Source organism: Diadema antillarum, unplaced genomic scaffold (genome assembly GCF_040938485.1).
Source record: "Diadema antillarum isolate AM-2024a unplaced genomic scaffold, OU_Dant_1.0 scf00000217, whole genome shotgun sequence".
NCBI lineage: Eukaryota > Metazoa > Echinodermata > Echinoidea > Diadematoida > Diadematidae > Diadema > Diadema antillarum.
This window is the reverse complement of record NW_027271106.1, coordinates 514,095-531,553: the sequence shown is the minus strand read 5'-3', so window position 1 is coordinate 531,553 and position 17,459 is coordinate 514,095. Positions and strand designations below refer to the sequence as shown.

The 17,459-nt window shown below is 40.7% G+C and overlaps 1 protein-coding gene across 1 annotated transcript in view; it reads right to left on the bottom strand.

Moving 5' to 3' along the window:
* Positions 1-17,459, bottom strand: part of LOC139724497 (polypeptide N-acetylgalactosaminyltransferase 2-like) — a 124,720-nt gene that overhangs the window by 59,677 nt on the left and 47,584 nt on the right. The window contains exons 5-6 of the mRNA XM_071635632.1: positions 9,214-9,279; positions 4,638-4,759 (exon numbers count right to left, since the gene is read on the bottom strand). Of these exons, the coding sequence (XP_071491733.1) occupies positions 4,638-4,759; positions 9,214-9,279 (188 nt within the window). The remainder of the gene's footprint in view (positions 1-4,637; positions 4,760-9,213; positions 9,280-17,459) is intronic.

The window sequence follows — 17,459 nt, the reverse complement described above, 5'->3', positions numbered from 1 at the left end:
AAAAAAAAAGAACTTCCCAGAGAATTCCTATTGGGTTATACATGCATACACCAAGTTTAAAAAAATAATAATCCTGTAGGCATTGCATAAATATGAGGGAAATAATAAAATTTTGAAGTGTTGCCCTTGACCTTTGACCCCTGACCCCATGAACCCAAAATTCCCTAGAAAATCACTGCCAGTCAGTGCATGCATATATACTATGTTCCATGAAGATACTTGAACCATTTCCAAAATATGAATAAAAAAGTCAAATTTTAACATTTTACTTGACCTTTTGACCTTTGACCTTTGACCTCATGACCCTAAACGTTCACCAGAGAATTTTAATTGAGTAATACATGTATACACTAAGTTTCAAGAAAATATCTTCAGGCATTGAATAGATATGGGGGAAATAGTGAAGTTTTGAGCATATTGACCTATACCTTTTGACCTTTGACCTTGAGCATGTGCACCCAAAAGTTGATAGGCACAACTTTACCCCCTAATAAACATACATGCCAAGTTTCATTAGGATACCTCAAGGTTTTTTTTAGTTACGCTGTCCACAAAATTCATTACAGACGGATGGAAGGACGAACAGACTGATGGACAGAAGGACGGACAACCCGAAAACATAATGCCTCCGGCACCACTTCGTGGCGGAGGCATAAAAATTCAAAATTACACAGGAAAATGACCTTTATCTCAAGCAGCTGACATCTGACCCCCTCAAAATATACGAAATTTACATTTGTAAGGTCATCCTAAAATAAACAAAAATAAACCAACCAACCTGATACAGACTTACAGGTTGTTCAGACGCCAAAAAAAAAAAAAAAAAAAAAATTAGACTAAAACAGTATAGCTACACGATGAATTTATACATCTCAATGCTGACTAATGAAACAACATATAACGAAACGACGGTCAGAGCATCGTTTTGAACTAGAATTCGATAACAAATCAGCATTCCATCCTGTCCATTTGCGTCTGAACATATGGCGACCTTAGAACATATAACTGGGTGGGGCTTAATGGAGCACGCACGAAAGGCGACCCTATTCCTCTCACTAGCGGCGACGTCATGACCATAACAACATGCACAGTGGGAAACTGCACATCTACACAACATTTCCAGAATGGTTGAGATTAGCATCTGAACGGTCTGTCGGCTATACGATGAGTCTCTATACGTTGTTTCTTTATCAAGTTTTGGTACAAACTGGCTTGCGTCTGAATAGGGGACAGACGTATTGACAGTCACCGACATGCAAACAAACATGGACACAGATGCACATAAAGCAAGCCATCCTGAGCCATTAGATGCCAGGTGAAGCACTTTTTTCCTCATTTTGAAGCACAACCAGGCCACAGAGCCAAAGGAAAGGGGCAGGGACAGTTAAAGTGGGATTATACACTATCTTTGACCCTGACATATCCTGTTGATCCTTTAAGGAGAGATCTCTCCGGAGCACTCTTCTTTTCTATTTTTTTTTTTTTTTTTAAGGGGGCAGTGGATATAATTATAGTAATTACCATTCACAGAATTTCAGGTGGAACAATGTATTTGTGCCCTGTCATCCCTGTCACTTCCAAATATCACTGCCTTGTGTCCTGGTTATATTTATCATATAATCATTATCTCATTTATAGAGGGTTGTCAATATCAGAGCCAGAGAGACAACCTGTGTATAACATTAGGTGAAACTATTCACATTTAGTGGAAATCTGGATAGACTTGTGCTGTTGATATGGTGTTGGGAAGCTGATACTCATAGCAAAAATAACAACAGGCACATTCAATCCTTGTGAATGGACATTCAAGACATACCTCCGCTTGCCAGGTTGAATTTTCGGGTTTTCCGAGTCTTTTCTCCTGGACATAATTTCATAAGAGTACTTTGTTTTAAGGTACTTTTTGCGTGTGTGTGTGAGAGTGCACAGATGTAGATTTCATGATCTATCTCAAAATCTTGGACTTATCAAACACTAAAGAGTAGAGAGTACAAGCCCATCTGATGACATTTATGATGATATTTATTATAAAATGGGCTTTAGAATCTCTGCAATCTGATTGGTCAATTGTCATGCATTGATTTTTCCTGATCCACACTGAGTCATGCGTCCGGTAAAATCCGAACGCATGGCCATGCGCGTCCAGTAAAATCCGAACGCATGGCTCGAGTCTTGTATAGTGTTGTAGGTGTACCGGACGCATGATGGGGAAAATGGTGGTATTTCATGAATTTAAGCGCCCATCTCATAATACAAATGATACACAGGCCAATTTCGTGGATCAGTGAGAATTGGATGCTCTCGTTTAACTTTGGAACAGTCTAAAACCCACTTGCTGCGCTCGTGGGTTTAAACAGTTCCAAAATTACACTCGCGCATCCAATTCTCACCGATCCACTCTGTCCTATGCACTATTTGTATACTGACAACTACAAGAGAAGTATATCTAGTCAGTTGTTCAGTCAGCAAAAGGCATGTGTCCTCTATTTCAATACATTTCAATCCATTTAATCATTGAATACTTTTATACATTAAGCAATGTGTTCCTGATGCCATTTCTTGCCTCACGTTAATAGCATCACACCTACTGACGCTATCAGCGTAGTTTTTGTAGCTGAAGGTGCTCTTTAAAGAAGAAATCCAAGACTATATAAAGTCATGCTCAAATGAAAGACAAAAATATGAAACGCTCAGCTATGCTCTTACTTTCACAAATATTTGACGGAAAATATTTTTAATCATTTTGTGTAATATTTTCATTTAGCGAGACGCATTAAAAGTGAGCGAGACTGTTCTCTACCACAATGCAATTCCCGATGACGTACGACCCGCACTTCCGTTTTCTACGATCGCTGCCTGCCCTTGCCACAGAAATTGTGTGTGTGTGCCACTTGTATAAAGTACTATGTGTGAGTGTGTGTGTATGTACGTGTGTTGTCGCAGCGTTCAGCGTTCTGCTCACAGCGTGCGTCGCGTCGCGTCCCACTACACCGTGAACCATATACACACGTACAGCATACAGTTCATACATCGCTTGTTCTTTCGTTTATAATTTTCTCTCCGCTCTAATTAGCGCCCATTTTGTTAATCTCCGTTTATTGCCGTACGTTCATTCTATGTGGTTTACTGCAAGTGTCATGTCGGGTCCACCTGGATATGCTTTCCAACCAGAGTGGAATCAAGAAGAACTGACCGAGAGGGCTGCCGCTGCTGGCAGTGCTGATGCACATATCCCATCACGCGCGCACGAATGTCATCCTGGAACCAATGCGAATCAAAATGGTCTTCGCATACGACTCGATTTGGATTAAATTTGTATGTCTTCACATTAAATTTATCCGTTCCAATGTTGTTGAGCCATTTTGCACACCGTTCCCTTTCTATTTCTGGGTTGGGTATCTGAAAGAAGCTTTTTTTCTTGCCTTTCCCAGGCTTATTCGTACACCCGTATGCCTGACACATCGGCATCTTCGCTCAATGTTATGATGCACGCACGATGTCGAACAGCATGCATATCATGCATGCAGCTCAGTGTATACAACGCAGTTGCGCAAGGTACTGTACGTGTATTGAGCTCCTCCTATGCTCCTCCGCAAATAAACTTCGCTCGAGCAATGTGAGGGTGAAACGTCATCGGGTCACGTGATTGATTTCGATTCCGTACAGCAATTTGAACTGTTTGGCTGAAAATATTCCCAAATGTAAAAATCTCGTTTGCTGCAATGGTTATGAAGTGAGGTATATCATTAAGCTCATCGGAATCCTGGATTTCTTAACTATATTATGAATAATCTTTGTATAGGTCGTGGATTTCTTCTTTAACTCTTTATGTGCCACATTTGTACGTCCTACTCAATCAACAGCGTGCAAATTCTGCACGAACCCGCCCAAACCAATCGATCAATCACCAAATGCTACAGCACCATGCAAGCGTTTCTAGCGATTCCATTCCAGCCACATGTAGCTTGTATTTTATGTAGTGATTGACTATCAAGTGGTGTTCCCTGCTGGATTTGCGAGTAAATTCTAAGTTTCTGTCACTGTTTTGTGTGCTAAGGTCATGCCTCTACAATAATGTAGGAACTGGTCATTTGAAAGAAAAACAATCATAGGTTTGTCATACAATATACATCAAAGCAGAGCTTGACATTTTCTGTACAACTTTGCACATTAAATTTCCAGGGTAATAAAAATCTATAAAAATTACATTAGATTTGAAAAACACAATGTTTTCCCAAAGCATGACTTTATTGCTGTCTCAGAAAAATGTGGTACACAGGGGGTTTACACCATGGCACATTATAGTTAACACTTCCAGGGGTGCCTACTTTTATGGTGGGGGGGGGGGGGGGGGGGGCAGACAGAAATCTCTGGCCAAGCCTGTACGCCGCGGGGGGAACATTAACACCTCTGTCGAGCATTCCCCACACTACAAGTTTAATAAAGCGCAAATGCATGGACGATGTTGAATGATGACTTATCACATATTTTCAAGCCCCCCTCCCCCTCCATCCCCTGAGGAAAAAGAGAGAAAGAGTGAGACGGAGGGAAAGGCAGACTAGGGTGGGGTACAAAGGGCTACCAAAAACATGAAGCATCAAAACCCCTAAACAACAACAAACACACGGCCCACTCACCTCGTTAACTCTGGCCACCAGCGGCTCCAGCCAGTGTTCATTACACTCGCAGTGGCTGTCGAGGAAAGTCAGAATCTCTCCCGTGGCAAGGTCCGCTCCTCGAACCCGTGATCGTATCAAGCCTGCACGGAGAGACGGGGGAAGGAGCACGGACGCTTTAAGATTCCCTCATCTTTCATACTCAGAGCAAATAAGAAAGTTCTCTTACCTTTCAAAAAAATAAATGAAGACAAAATTTGCTGGTGGTCTGATCTCAATTTCAGTGGCACATTCCCTGCAGACAGCAAGCCTGCCAGAAATTCATTACGTGTCTATTTCAATGACATGAATCGCATTATCCCTCCAGAGCTGGCTCTCTAGAGCCATCAGGTACTTTCTAGTATCTCGCTCAAAAACTTTCCAAATTTGAAATATCATTTCTAATGTCCTTTTGAAAAAGAAAAAAAAATCTTCTAGGCAGCCAATCTCACTGGCATGACATCCAATTTCATGTTCACTGCCCTGTACATGGGACAACTTTACTTTTGACTTGACTTTCTTGTTAATCAAATTTTATACCATCTTTATGATCATCTACAGGCACTGTAAAAGTTTCAAGTGATGTTATAGCTCTGATATTGCATTTCACTATTCCCATTAGCCTTTTATGGTATGTCATTTTAAAGGGGAAGGCTAGTAACTGATCAGTGGGAATCAGTGGAAATGCTGGGAGATGATTGTTCCAATCCTTATGGGATTCATTCAAGAGTTCATTGTATATCTATTGTTGTGTGAAAATGATTTGCTTCAGAACGGTCTCATATTCAAGTAATGTGCAGATTAATGCTCCGTCACTGACCAGGGACGCTAACCTGGAAGCATTAAACTGCACATTACTTGAATATGAGACCATTCTGAAGCAAATCATTTTCACACAACAATAGATATACAATGAACTCTTGAATGAATCCCATAAGGATTGGAACAATCATCTCCCAGCATTTCCACTGATTCCCACTGATCAGTTACTAGCCTTCCCCTTTAAGCTGTACCATATGTAATGCAGATAATAAACAAATAATCAACGTTGGTGAAGGTGATGGGACAAACTATCACTTCCAAGGTGATCTGGATGTAGCGATCTTTCCAAAGCGCAGCTGAGGAAAGATAGCTACATCCAGATCGCCGAGGAAGTGATAGTTTGTCTCATTGCCTGAAACTAAAAGTTGATTATTTGCTTTATATTCCACATCTAGGGTCCTAGATATTCCCATTTTATTCCACATCTGAAACCGCTTTAGCTGTCTTTAGGTATCCTCAGGGATAAGGCTACGTAGTTTACATTAAACGTATGCGCGTAGATGACAAAACAACGAATTTGCTCCGCGCCCTGCGCGTGGCACCAAAATAACAGTGCGTCGCACTGTGGTCTATCACTTGACCCAGGTCAAATGATAGACCACAGTGCAACACACTTTTATTTCGCGCGTACTCAAAATTGTAAGTTATATCTCGCGTCAGGACTGTGTGGACTAAGAGATCAGCGAAACAAAATGACTATCATCTTAGAATATAACAAACTTTTCTTCTCAGGTGATGTGATGGGCAAAACTAAGCTTTATCACGTGATCAGCTATTGACCAATCCTTCAGCAAGATTCTTAGTATTTAGAATATAATGTTTAATATGATGACAGCTACAACTTCTACCTGCAGTAGGTGAAGCTGTGAAGGACATATCCTCAAATATCATGACTTACAAAGGGGAGATTTAAATCCCCGAGAAAGTCGTGCTTTTGACAAAACCGAGAGTGTTCAGCAACATCTGATTATACTGCACACATTAATGCATTCATTCTTTCCACTATAGCATAGTCCGAGTATTATCAACGTAACAAATGTAAAGGGAGTGGAAGATACTGGGGATTATATGGGTCGGGTGCCTACAATTCGGCTTAAGCTACACCGTGCCATCCTGGATGCTCAATGCCCTGAGGGTGGTCGGCTATTTGTTCATCTTCTGAGCACCCGGTTTGTCCTCAATTTCGATCCTAACCCCCGACATCTACCGTGTGATCTCGTCTCTAATCTCGCCGTCACCATTATGCACTCCCACACTGATGCCATCACGCCTGGCAAGCAGAGAAAAACAATGTGCTACTCAAAAGAGAGGTCCGTCCACAAGACAAGGCATAATTGAATCTTTGGTAAGACAATATACGCCGTATTTTGATAAGCCACAGCCAAGATCGCATCGATGTAGGCCAGCAGGCAAAACCAATGATTTGCAAATCTCGATTCTGAACAAGAAAATCATCATGCCCCCCCCCCTCGCCCCCAGGGAAGCTGAAATTCCGGCCTGCATCTTGGGAGATATCGCACAACATGAGAGAACATGGGGCCACAGGTAACTGCTTTACTGTACCTTACTGCACGAATCTACATGAGGCACAACCTTGGCAGTGATAGTACGAGTTCTACCCCACCCCCTTCTTTTCTCTGGAGGATAGTATATGATTAACAAAGAAAATTCATCCAATGATGAGTGAACAAAACAATGGAAACATTAAAATTAGCTTAACTGGTCAATTTTTTCATGTTACTACATGGATCACTTCATCTCCAGGCAGTGGATAGGTAGAGGTAAAGGTAGTTCAAAAAGACTGGGAAAACACATCCTTCTTTTACTTCTTTTTTTTTATTGCAGTGTTCAATATCATGGGTGAATTCCCAGAATTTTCAAGTCTTGGTGGATTGACTTTTCATTTCTGTTTTCCACAGCTAGTCTCTAGTCTTTCAGAAAATGGGGAAAACTTTCCTGACAATTTTCCTATTTTTCTGATTTTTCTACTAACTTTTGCTGCATCATTCTAGTGATTTGATACATATACACTCACGAAAAAAAAAAAAAAAACTCTTCACGGTTTATTTCTCTTTCACTGGCAAGAAATAATAGTCATTTTCATGAGCATAACAAGTGTATTTAGTTTTTTGCTAAAAATTTGTGCACACGACATTTTTGTAGCAACTTTTAATCTCTGGCATTACATTGTACACATAATTTGCACTGAAATGCCCCAGCTCACAAGCCAGCGTAGATGCATTGAAGATTTCTACTCCTTTTTCCTTGTTTTTGCTTTATCTGCCAATAGGTCCTTACAAAACCACCGATACTCATAGAATTAAGTGCACCACATACAACATTCGGAAATCCGAACTCCTTCCCTCTCATTTCTGCAGTTTCTAGATTTCTATTTCGGGACAAATCTATCACGCTTTGGCTCCCATTTTGAGAATGACATTCGTCATTTCTTGAGATGGCAGCGAATGAAATGAAAAGGGGGAAAAGAGACGAGTGCAACGAGCCTCGGAGGCATGTGTCTATGATTTCTTCCTGTCATCTCTCACCCCGATGAAAAATGGGTGTTCCCTGTCGCTGGCCGAGGAGCAAGGGTTTTGAAACGTGAGATGCACCGTGGGAAGGCTGGAGTGGTGTACGGTCCTTACAGCCCCAAACACTTCATCATAATGGGCCATCCAACCTTCCCCCTACAAGCCCATCAACACGGACGCGGGGAGAGCGAGCCCCGCCGCCCACCACCGCGCAGCAAAAAAAGCTCTCACCTTGTCTCCAAAGATGGCACTTGTCTGGGATTTTGTATCCAATTTCTCATCCATCCCCTCATTCAGCTCTGTGCCATACATTTGCGGTTTGGCTTTGATTTTCCTTGCTTTTGCATCATGCTACATAATACTCATCTTTCCTCTTTTCATTTGTCTTTCGCAGGAATACGGGCTTTAGAGAAAATGAAACAGAGAAGTACTTGACGTGCACTTTAGCAGTCGCAATCCAGCCTACTTGATTTTTTTTCCCCCTTAGTAGTCTGGTAATATCCAACAGACTTGCAATATACACACAAAGCCTTAAACTAGGTACTGTTGACCTTTCGCAACATGGATTTACAGAGAAAATTTTCAATATAACTTTAAATCTGCAAGTACAAAAAAAAATATGATGTCACTGAGAATATGCACAATAATTAGTAACCACATACAAACATATATACATTTATTTTGCAGGTCCTCCAGATTTTCATCAATTCAGATCTGACCATGACCACTAGAACATTGAAGCATGCATTAATGACAGAACTGTATTGATGACTAAGGGGCCCAAAAAGTTCAATTTTACTGAAATGAAAGTAAAAACAACATGAAAACAGAAATCTGAAATGATGAGTAATACTTTCTGTAAAATCAGATACTACTTTATCAGCATTCCAAGAACTACATATTTACTGAATTCAGCCTTCTTTCAAGCTTTATTGCTCCTGTGTCTGCTTCACCGCTTTCTATATTAGGACTACTGCCTTTAAATTCTGCATTAGAGGAGTAAAATTGAATGAATGCTGAAAGCCCACACAAATTCCCATTAATTCAGAACCCATCAAGTACCTACGAAACTAGTTTACACTAGGACTGCACTGGGAAGAAGCAAACACATTAGACTGTAATCCAGACCAGAGAAAGAAGAAAAAAAAAAGGGGGGGGGGGAGGATAAGGAAACATCCCCGCTAGTCGCTGGGCAAACATCTTACCTTGTCTCTTGTCATTTCTTAAAAGTTTCACCTTCTCAATTTTGAGTAGTTCCTGGCCGTCTTGCGCTGCAGATCGGAGAGGAGAGAGGAAAAAGGGGGAAAAAGCAAGAGAGGCATTAAACATTGAAAAGGACTTGTCACCGTGCGGAAGTGTCTGGGAAACTGCCAGGGGGCAATGCATCTCTGTACGATCATCGGACATCAAAGTGCATTAGTCGTCACCTCCGGGTACGAAGGGGGGAAGGGGGGGGGGGGGGGAGAAGGTTTGGATGTGGATGAAGCCTTCATCCGGTCAAGGCATTGCAGTAGAAAACTCATTTCTCAATCACAAGACATTGAGGCATTTCATCAAAATGATGGTGTCATAATGTGAGAAGGGCTTACAGTTATTAGATAGACCGTATTCCTGAACATGCAATCTCACATGGAATTTCCCTGCATGTTTTGCAAAAGATATCAACTTGTCATAAACAACTTGATGAAATCTAACAAAGACAGAAACGACAAGTTCATTAAATTTGTAAATTCACCCGATAACTTTATATCGAAGACAAATTGATTTCCGGAGTTACATTTAACTGTACATATCAATAAGAGCTGAATCAAGGTTCTCAATTCAAATGTGTTCTTGCATCAAAGACTCAATACTTCTACATCTACCAAAGATGACAGCAAATCTACTAATCTCTGTCTGTCTGTCTGTCTGTCTGTCTGCCTGTCTCGTCTGTCTCTACATCCAAATTCCTGTGTATGTATGCATGGGCGTATGTAGGAATAAATACATACTTAGTATGTGTGTGATATTCTGTCTGTCTGTTACTCTGCCCATGATGTCATTTCCTGTATTTTCGATACTTTCCTATCTATAATTTCAGGGCTCATTCTCTCTTCATTAAAAATGTTGGACAATCTTCCATACATTCCCTTGCTCTTTTCTCTCTCTATCTCACTTGTTCTATTGAAGGCAGAAACCCAATTATGCACATCTCTCTACCATCTCGTTATCACCAATCAGTCTCTTCTCGCAGTAGAACGTGCCGAATCCACGTTACATCCTTAAACGCAGTCTATGCATGTGTTTGATCCTCCCCCCCCCCCCCCCATCACCCCTCAGTCCTTCTCAAGCGCCCTGAATGAGATAGATTCAACACCTTTTAGAGGCGTCCCCTTGAGTACATTGCACCCAATAAAGCATCAATTTGCACGACTTCATATCCGGGTCTCTAGCACACATGAAACGGATTCCGGATCAGGAACGCCCAGATAGAAATAAATAAAACGTGACAGTGCCAACTTGTCCTCTGAGGTTTTCTGCGCATTTACAGCAAAATGCACGTCTGTAGGTATTTTCGCAGTGCATCGCATACAGCACTGCTGACACGGACATTTAAGATAGTCTTCTTTGGTTGAGCTCTCAAAAGAACTGAGCAAAATGCTCACCTCTTCAGCAAACTCAAGCTAGAGGCCATAAACCTACACTTGTCATGAGAAATCTACTGCGAGAGGTGTTCCCCGATCATGGACCCAACATATACAAGTACCACATGCTTCAATATACAATGCAAGTCACAATCTTCAACATATAGGTGGACATGATTCAGTTGGCATACGAATCAATCTGGCACTGGGGCAATAAACTACTGTATTTGCTTCAATAAACCACAGACAGAGGACAAAGACTGAGGTGAAGTATAAACCAACACTGATCAGACTTGGCTTATAAAGTCTAAGAAAACCACATTTCTGTGACCTGATGCTATATCTTTCGATTATTATTGTATACGCCGAATATTTCGTGAGGTTTTTCATTTTCGCGACTTTAGTGAGTCCGGTGCTATTCACGAATTTCAAGACACACAAATATAGTGACTCTGATCCTGATATGAATATGATGCACACATTCTCCGTTCAGTACATTACTCCACTATCGCGAATTTAACCACTCGGGAAATCGTTGAGAAGTCCCGATTCGTGAAAATTTAGACTTGCTAAATATATGGCGTATACAGTATTTCTACCATTCTTTGTCGATGTCTTGTACGGAAGAGTAACAAAAACCCAAACTTTTATTTGAGAGGTTTGTTGTTTATAAACACCAATATGTATAATGTTACAGTTTAAGAGAATCCTTGTACAAGTTTGTTACTGCAAAATCTGGGTGGCCTAATTCTTAAATTGGTGACACATTTCAGAGGATCAAATTTCTGTTTCTCTGTCAAATTTGTATATTTTTATTAATTTCTGCTTTAGTATAGATGTAATCAATTCAACTGCCTCCATCTTGTCTTCCTCAGCTATCAGGGTACGCAGCACCATACAGAATCACGCATTTAATGGACACATGATGATAATTAATGTAACAGAATTCATCTGGGAGTTAATGGGTTAATGTAATCTACTCATAGCATTCCCCATTACACACCCCATACATATCAATCCATGGTTAGCGGCTAACAGAGAAGATGGTGGATCTTATATCTGGAATCACTTGTTATGAAACACCTCAAAACACTGAACACCAACTCATCTGAACTGACTAATTACTTAGGAAAACGATCGCGGAAAAACAATTTCAATCATAACATACCCGTGTCAAGTATCTCTTTTCCATCGTGGACACCATGTACATTGTAATACTACGATAAGAGCGAATCTGACATGTAATGAATCTAAACCTAAATTCCCAATACCATAACGTTGTGTAAGAAGTGAAAGCGCACTGCCTTCTAGGGCTTTTTCGAATCATCTCTGAAATGCTTCTTCCCCTCTTAAACCATTAACAACAACAATTCCACATCCCCCTTCAGAAAAGCATGATGTTTACCTTTACTTCCCTTCACTTAAGAGTCTTGAAATCCTTCTATATTTATTCCAATGATACTGCTATCACTGCTTCACTCAATTACTCTTATTCTCTAACAGTCCACTTCACTTCAGATAGTGGGGGGAAAAAAATGTACCAACAACCGTGATTTCCTTAAACTTTCTTCCATCATGGCCACTGATGATGCATTAACCTCTAGAAGCACTGCTAGGTTTCTGGCAGACACTCTTCACTTATGCATGGAGAGACGGAAGGGCTTGACGGGACTTGAAGTAACTTTGGGCTATTTGCACTGCAGTGATTTGGCGACGCCATCCCTGGCAAATAAACTACGGTGCACGTGATCTGCATACTTCGATAACAGTGTTCGGCTTGTGGTAAGATGCTCTATTTTGGTTGTTTTAGTTACTTCCTTTGGTGTTTATATGCATTCAGGATGATAAACAAACCTTAATATACCAAATCTGAATAATCTGGGTTATAGTACTGTTTATCAAGAATGCTCTCATATGAATCAAAGTTACAGCGATCCTAAATTGATATGAATGCTTCTCCAAGCTACAAAATAATATACTTGTGATTACAGGTAAGTGCCATCTAGAAGTAGTCTTTAATCAAACCCACCTCACTTCAATTGCTTATTTTTGCTTACTTTCGTGTCACTTATGCTTGTCTACACAATCAACAGTACACTGGAGGTTGAACTAACAAAGAACTTCATACAATTCACTTCAAGCAGAATTAATGTAACATGAATGGGGGGAAGAAACAAAGATAATATTTTGGTACTAAAAAGATTCACAAAGAAATTACTGAAACTAGCATTTGGCATTCTACAGGGGGGGTGGAGAAGAAACATAATATTTTTACACTGATAAGGTTCACAAAGAAACTATTATAACTAGCAGTTGGGCATTCTAAATTTTGCCAATTTCACCCTTGATAAGTAATTCAGATTTCACACTGTTAATACAAAACCATGGAAAGATAGTTTGTGACAATGATCTCTTGAAAATCCCTAATATTACCAAAAGAAATCCACATCTCGGAGGGTATATGATTGAAAAATCCTTCATCATCATTCTACAGTGATAGTTTGAGAATGACAAATTTACTTGTATTTCCATCATTATCTCAATTCTTAAAATACAGATAAATCATGTTAAGCACAATCATCACAACAAATATCACATACATTTGCATTATTCAACTACACAGTGCTTTTAAAATGATGTTCTATTTGGTAATTCCGGTATCATTCATGGTCTCTGCTACACAAAGTAAAGCACATGTATGTTTTGTGGAAGATCAATGCTATTTGTACTTCTTCAGTAAAGCCATTATGCCAGCCACAAAATATGGAGTATGGCCTTGATCTATTCATCACTTCAACCTTCAACAGCTCTTCCATGTGTACAAGGAAGAGGGAAAAAGTCCTGGAATTGCATCTTTGAAATATTGATGTCACGGTTTCCATTACCATTAAAATGACATCACTGTTAAATCAGTTATGTTGCACGCAGCACACATAATATTCATGTTTGACGTAATACAGCAAATTCGGATGCCCACTCTGCCATGTCGGCATCTACTGCGGATCAAAGGCGCTACCCTCGTGTGAGTTCATCCATTAAATATCCAATGATGCTCGAGATAATCAGTCTACGAGTGTCTGACGATGTAGGGAAGCATAAATTTGTAAAAATTGTGGGTCCCGCCTGGGAATTTCTCTCCCCACAGTTCATATTTGACTGCATTTGAACCCGGCTTTGAAAATTTGATGGAATTGATGAAATTGATGGCGCGCTCCGAAAGGCCGATGCAAAGAATGCACTCTCCTCGTTTTCTTCTCCTCCTTCTTCGCCCTTCGCGGAGCCAGATTTCCCAAGCTGGCAGTATACTCATCTGATTACCTGCTTAATATGTGGTAGTGGTGGTCTCTCTCTATCTGACGCACATTACGCTTTGATCAGATAATCTCCCCAATGACCCCCTCCACTGCTACTGTTGAATGCAAACGATAGGACATCCATCCGTGCTAGGGATAGTGTCTTAGCCATAGTTCTTTATGCCACTGGATATTGCACTCTGGAAGAAGTCACTAATCTGTGGGAAAGTGTCAGGCCATCTATGTTTTGTTGTTATTGATGCAGCAACTACTGTGCACAATATTTATGTGTGTGTGTTTTTTTTTCCATCTATATACCTTTCAATTACAATCTTAAAGGTGTAATATGATCTAACAGGGGTTGAGGTTACTGAGTTAACAAATATCACAGATGTGTACACAAACAATAATGTCCTCTTTTATGGAATGGACACGTAAAGTCCACTGAATGATCCATTTACAAACAATTGTTTATAATTTCATTAATAAAACGTGAACTTGAGCAACAAGACCACAGACACCATAAAGTATCTACTTTAAGCCAAAAACAAGGTGAAAATTGGTGTAGTTTAGGAGAGCATAAAATTGTGCAGCATCTGACCCAGTGTCTTTGAAATGCCAGCAAATTATGCAAGATGGTTCAGGTACTGAACACAGTCTGCTGTGTGACAGACTACTGCATCTCTGACGGATTTCTGTTAGGACTTTAGTCAGGGAGATGTGGCGTCGTGACCCGAATGTTATGCTACCCGTTTGTCTCTCCGGGGCGTGATGAGCACACGGCAGGTGCGTGACTGACTTCATCAAGCGACCTAGCATAGGCGAGTAACCCTAGCTACACACGCCAAGCCAAAGATAGTCATGGTGCTGTTACCCTATTTTCTTTTCCCCATTTCTCTTTTTTTTTCGGGGGGGGGGGGGGCGAAGGGATTTGAGGGGTACAGCAGAAAGGCACTGGATCTACTGAGGAAAATCTTGCACTGGTAACAGAATCGACGGTTCCTTACAGCCTACAAAATGTGCACCAGGGAGTAAGTATGTATGTTCCTCCTCTTGTGTTTGTTCAAAATGTGGTAAGCCATAATATCACTCTCAACTGGGAGTGCTGTGAAAGTGTCGATGCCCAGGCCAACAATCGTTATGTTCTCTGCTTCTCACAGGAGATCAAAGCGGAATTTCATGCACATACATCTATCGTTTGCAGGTGTGAAGAATGTGAGATATCTTTAACAGCACAATAGAATAGCAATTGATATGCCCTGAATTCTTATTTCGGACTCACATATGTCGTTGTTATGACTCAATTGCAGTGTATAAGTCAAAAATCCTGAGATGAAACTGGAAAATGAAATAGGGTTACCACATGTAATGTACATGTCTTGCACTTTTGTGCACCTTTTTGAGCACAACATTCAACTTTCATTTAAAAACTGCATAGAGTTACTTTAAATATACATGATGCAATAATGGCCTGTGACTGTTTGTCCATCAGTGTCCACCAGACCTCTCACAAAGATGGATACTTTCAAAAAAAAATATGAAAGACTAAAGCGAGAGTTTGAAACCCAGACACCACGTCTTGCCTTGTCTGTTGATGCATAATCAATGAGCAGAGTTGGGAGAGTGAGTCTCCTTGCCGACATAAATCATGCATGCAAGCATGCTGTTGGCAAGATGACGCGCTGCACCACCCTAGGAGCTTGCTGGTTAAGTACCAACAATACCTCCGTTCATCCCCCAACCCCCCCCCCCCACCCCCATTCCCTACTTATCTCCTTCTTCAACAATTACTGTAAAACCAGAAATATTTGTGGTATGAATTTTTTGCAAAATGGTGCTGGCATCTGATGCATTTAGCACAGACAAGAACTTTTGCATGCATTCTAATTTCGCAAATTTTTTGCTCCTTGTGAAATTCGTGAAAATTTCATGCCCATGAAAAATTTCTGGTTTTATGGTTAGTTTTACTTAAATGTCCATTTCACTTGAAACAAGGCTAAAATATAACTTGATTCTCAGGCTCTGAGTGGTTCCTGCTCATCTTGCCTTCAATCTGACATGCCTAAAGTTTGTGTCTGCTTTATCCCTCACCCCCCCCCCCCAACTTCCTTCAAACAAATCCTATAGCAGCTCATCCACATACACAAATGACGCATCACTGCTTACTTTGAACACACAGTGTTTTTACTCTTGAATTATCTCGGTGACACCGCCATCTTGCCAGTAAGGAAATTCAGCACGCTGAAATATTCAGGCTCTACAAGCACTCGATGCAGTCGAGAAACACAGGTTCGGAAGACACTTGCTAGGCTCTCTTTTTTCCACTTGTTAACACCAGCTGAATTGTTTTGCCTCCCTGCTGATGAGTGACAACCTACCGCACTAATCCCTAAATGCTGCCAACAGAATTCCCTACCTCACGAAGTAAAGAGAGACGATCCTCTTCGTATTCCAGTCCAAATCCCACCGTACACCATACGATTCAGTTTCAAGAGTTACCGCTTTCACTGAATGCATGGCAAAGATGTATCCGTATTCAAACTTTGGAGTAAAAAGACACAGACATTTGGATGCGGTCTTGCCTGCTGGTGAAATTTGGCACCCAATGCGGCTGGTTGTGTACCATGGTAAAGATGGTGATGGTGATAAGTGCAGGATGTAATGCCACATTAGACATTGATGTAACTATTTCTTGTCATATCTTTATAAGAGAAAAATGGGGAAAATGTTAATGTACAAAAGGAAGTACGGAGGTGATAAATGACTTTTTAACAAAGGTGGTCTGCAGCTATTCTAAGCTCACCATTCAACAGTGAGCAATAGGAATGTCACTTCTGGTTAGTAAGTTCTTTTTGCATTTAAGAAAACATGTAGGCACTGCTTTTGGACGATGTTGCCTGTTCCTAAGCACTGCATGTTACAGAGACAATGAGCACTGATCTTTTGTCCCAGTAAACACTTCTTCCCATAAACTCTCTCAAGATTTTTTTTTTTTTTTTTTTTTGGGGGGGGGGGGGGGGGGGGGGACCCCAAGGTAAGACAACTGAATTGTTTGCAACAAGATGGCAAGTACCTTGAAAGGTCCTGTTCGGTCACCACTGTAAATATCAGGCTCCCATGTTTGAAACATTCAGTGCCCACTATCAAAACATGTTTGTAAAAGCCTTTTAGATAAAATTTCTTAAGCTATTGCATCTATCATCTGAGTTGAGAGGGAGGCCTTGCCACTATGCAGCTCCATTGAAGTTTGACTTGAAGAGCGGCGATCAAGAAGTTGGCAGTGGTTGGTGTGAGTATGTTTCAAAATGACTTTGCACTTTATCATCCCCACAGAAACATGTTTCTGGCTTGCAATTGCACTTTTTTTTCCGCGTTTCAGAGAGGCATCTGGCTCCATTTAATGAAAACAACTTTGCATCTGTCATCTGCCCAAATCTCCCTGAAAGTTGTTTGGATACCTCAATTTTATGCCATAAGTGAGTTGATGAACGCATCCTCAGTGTTGCACGCAACAAGAAGATGACCCCATAGATA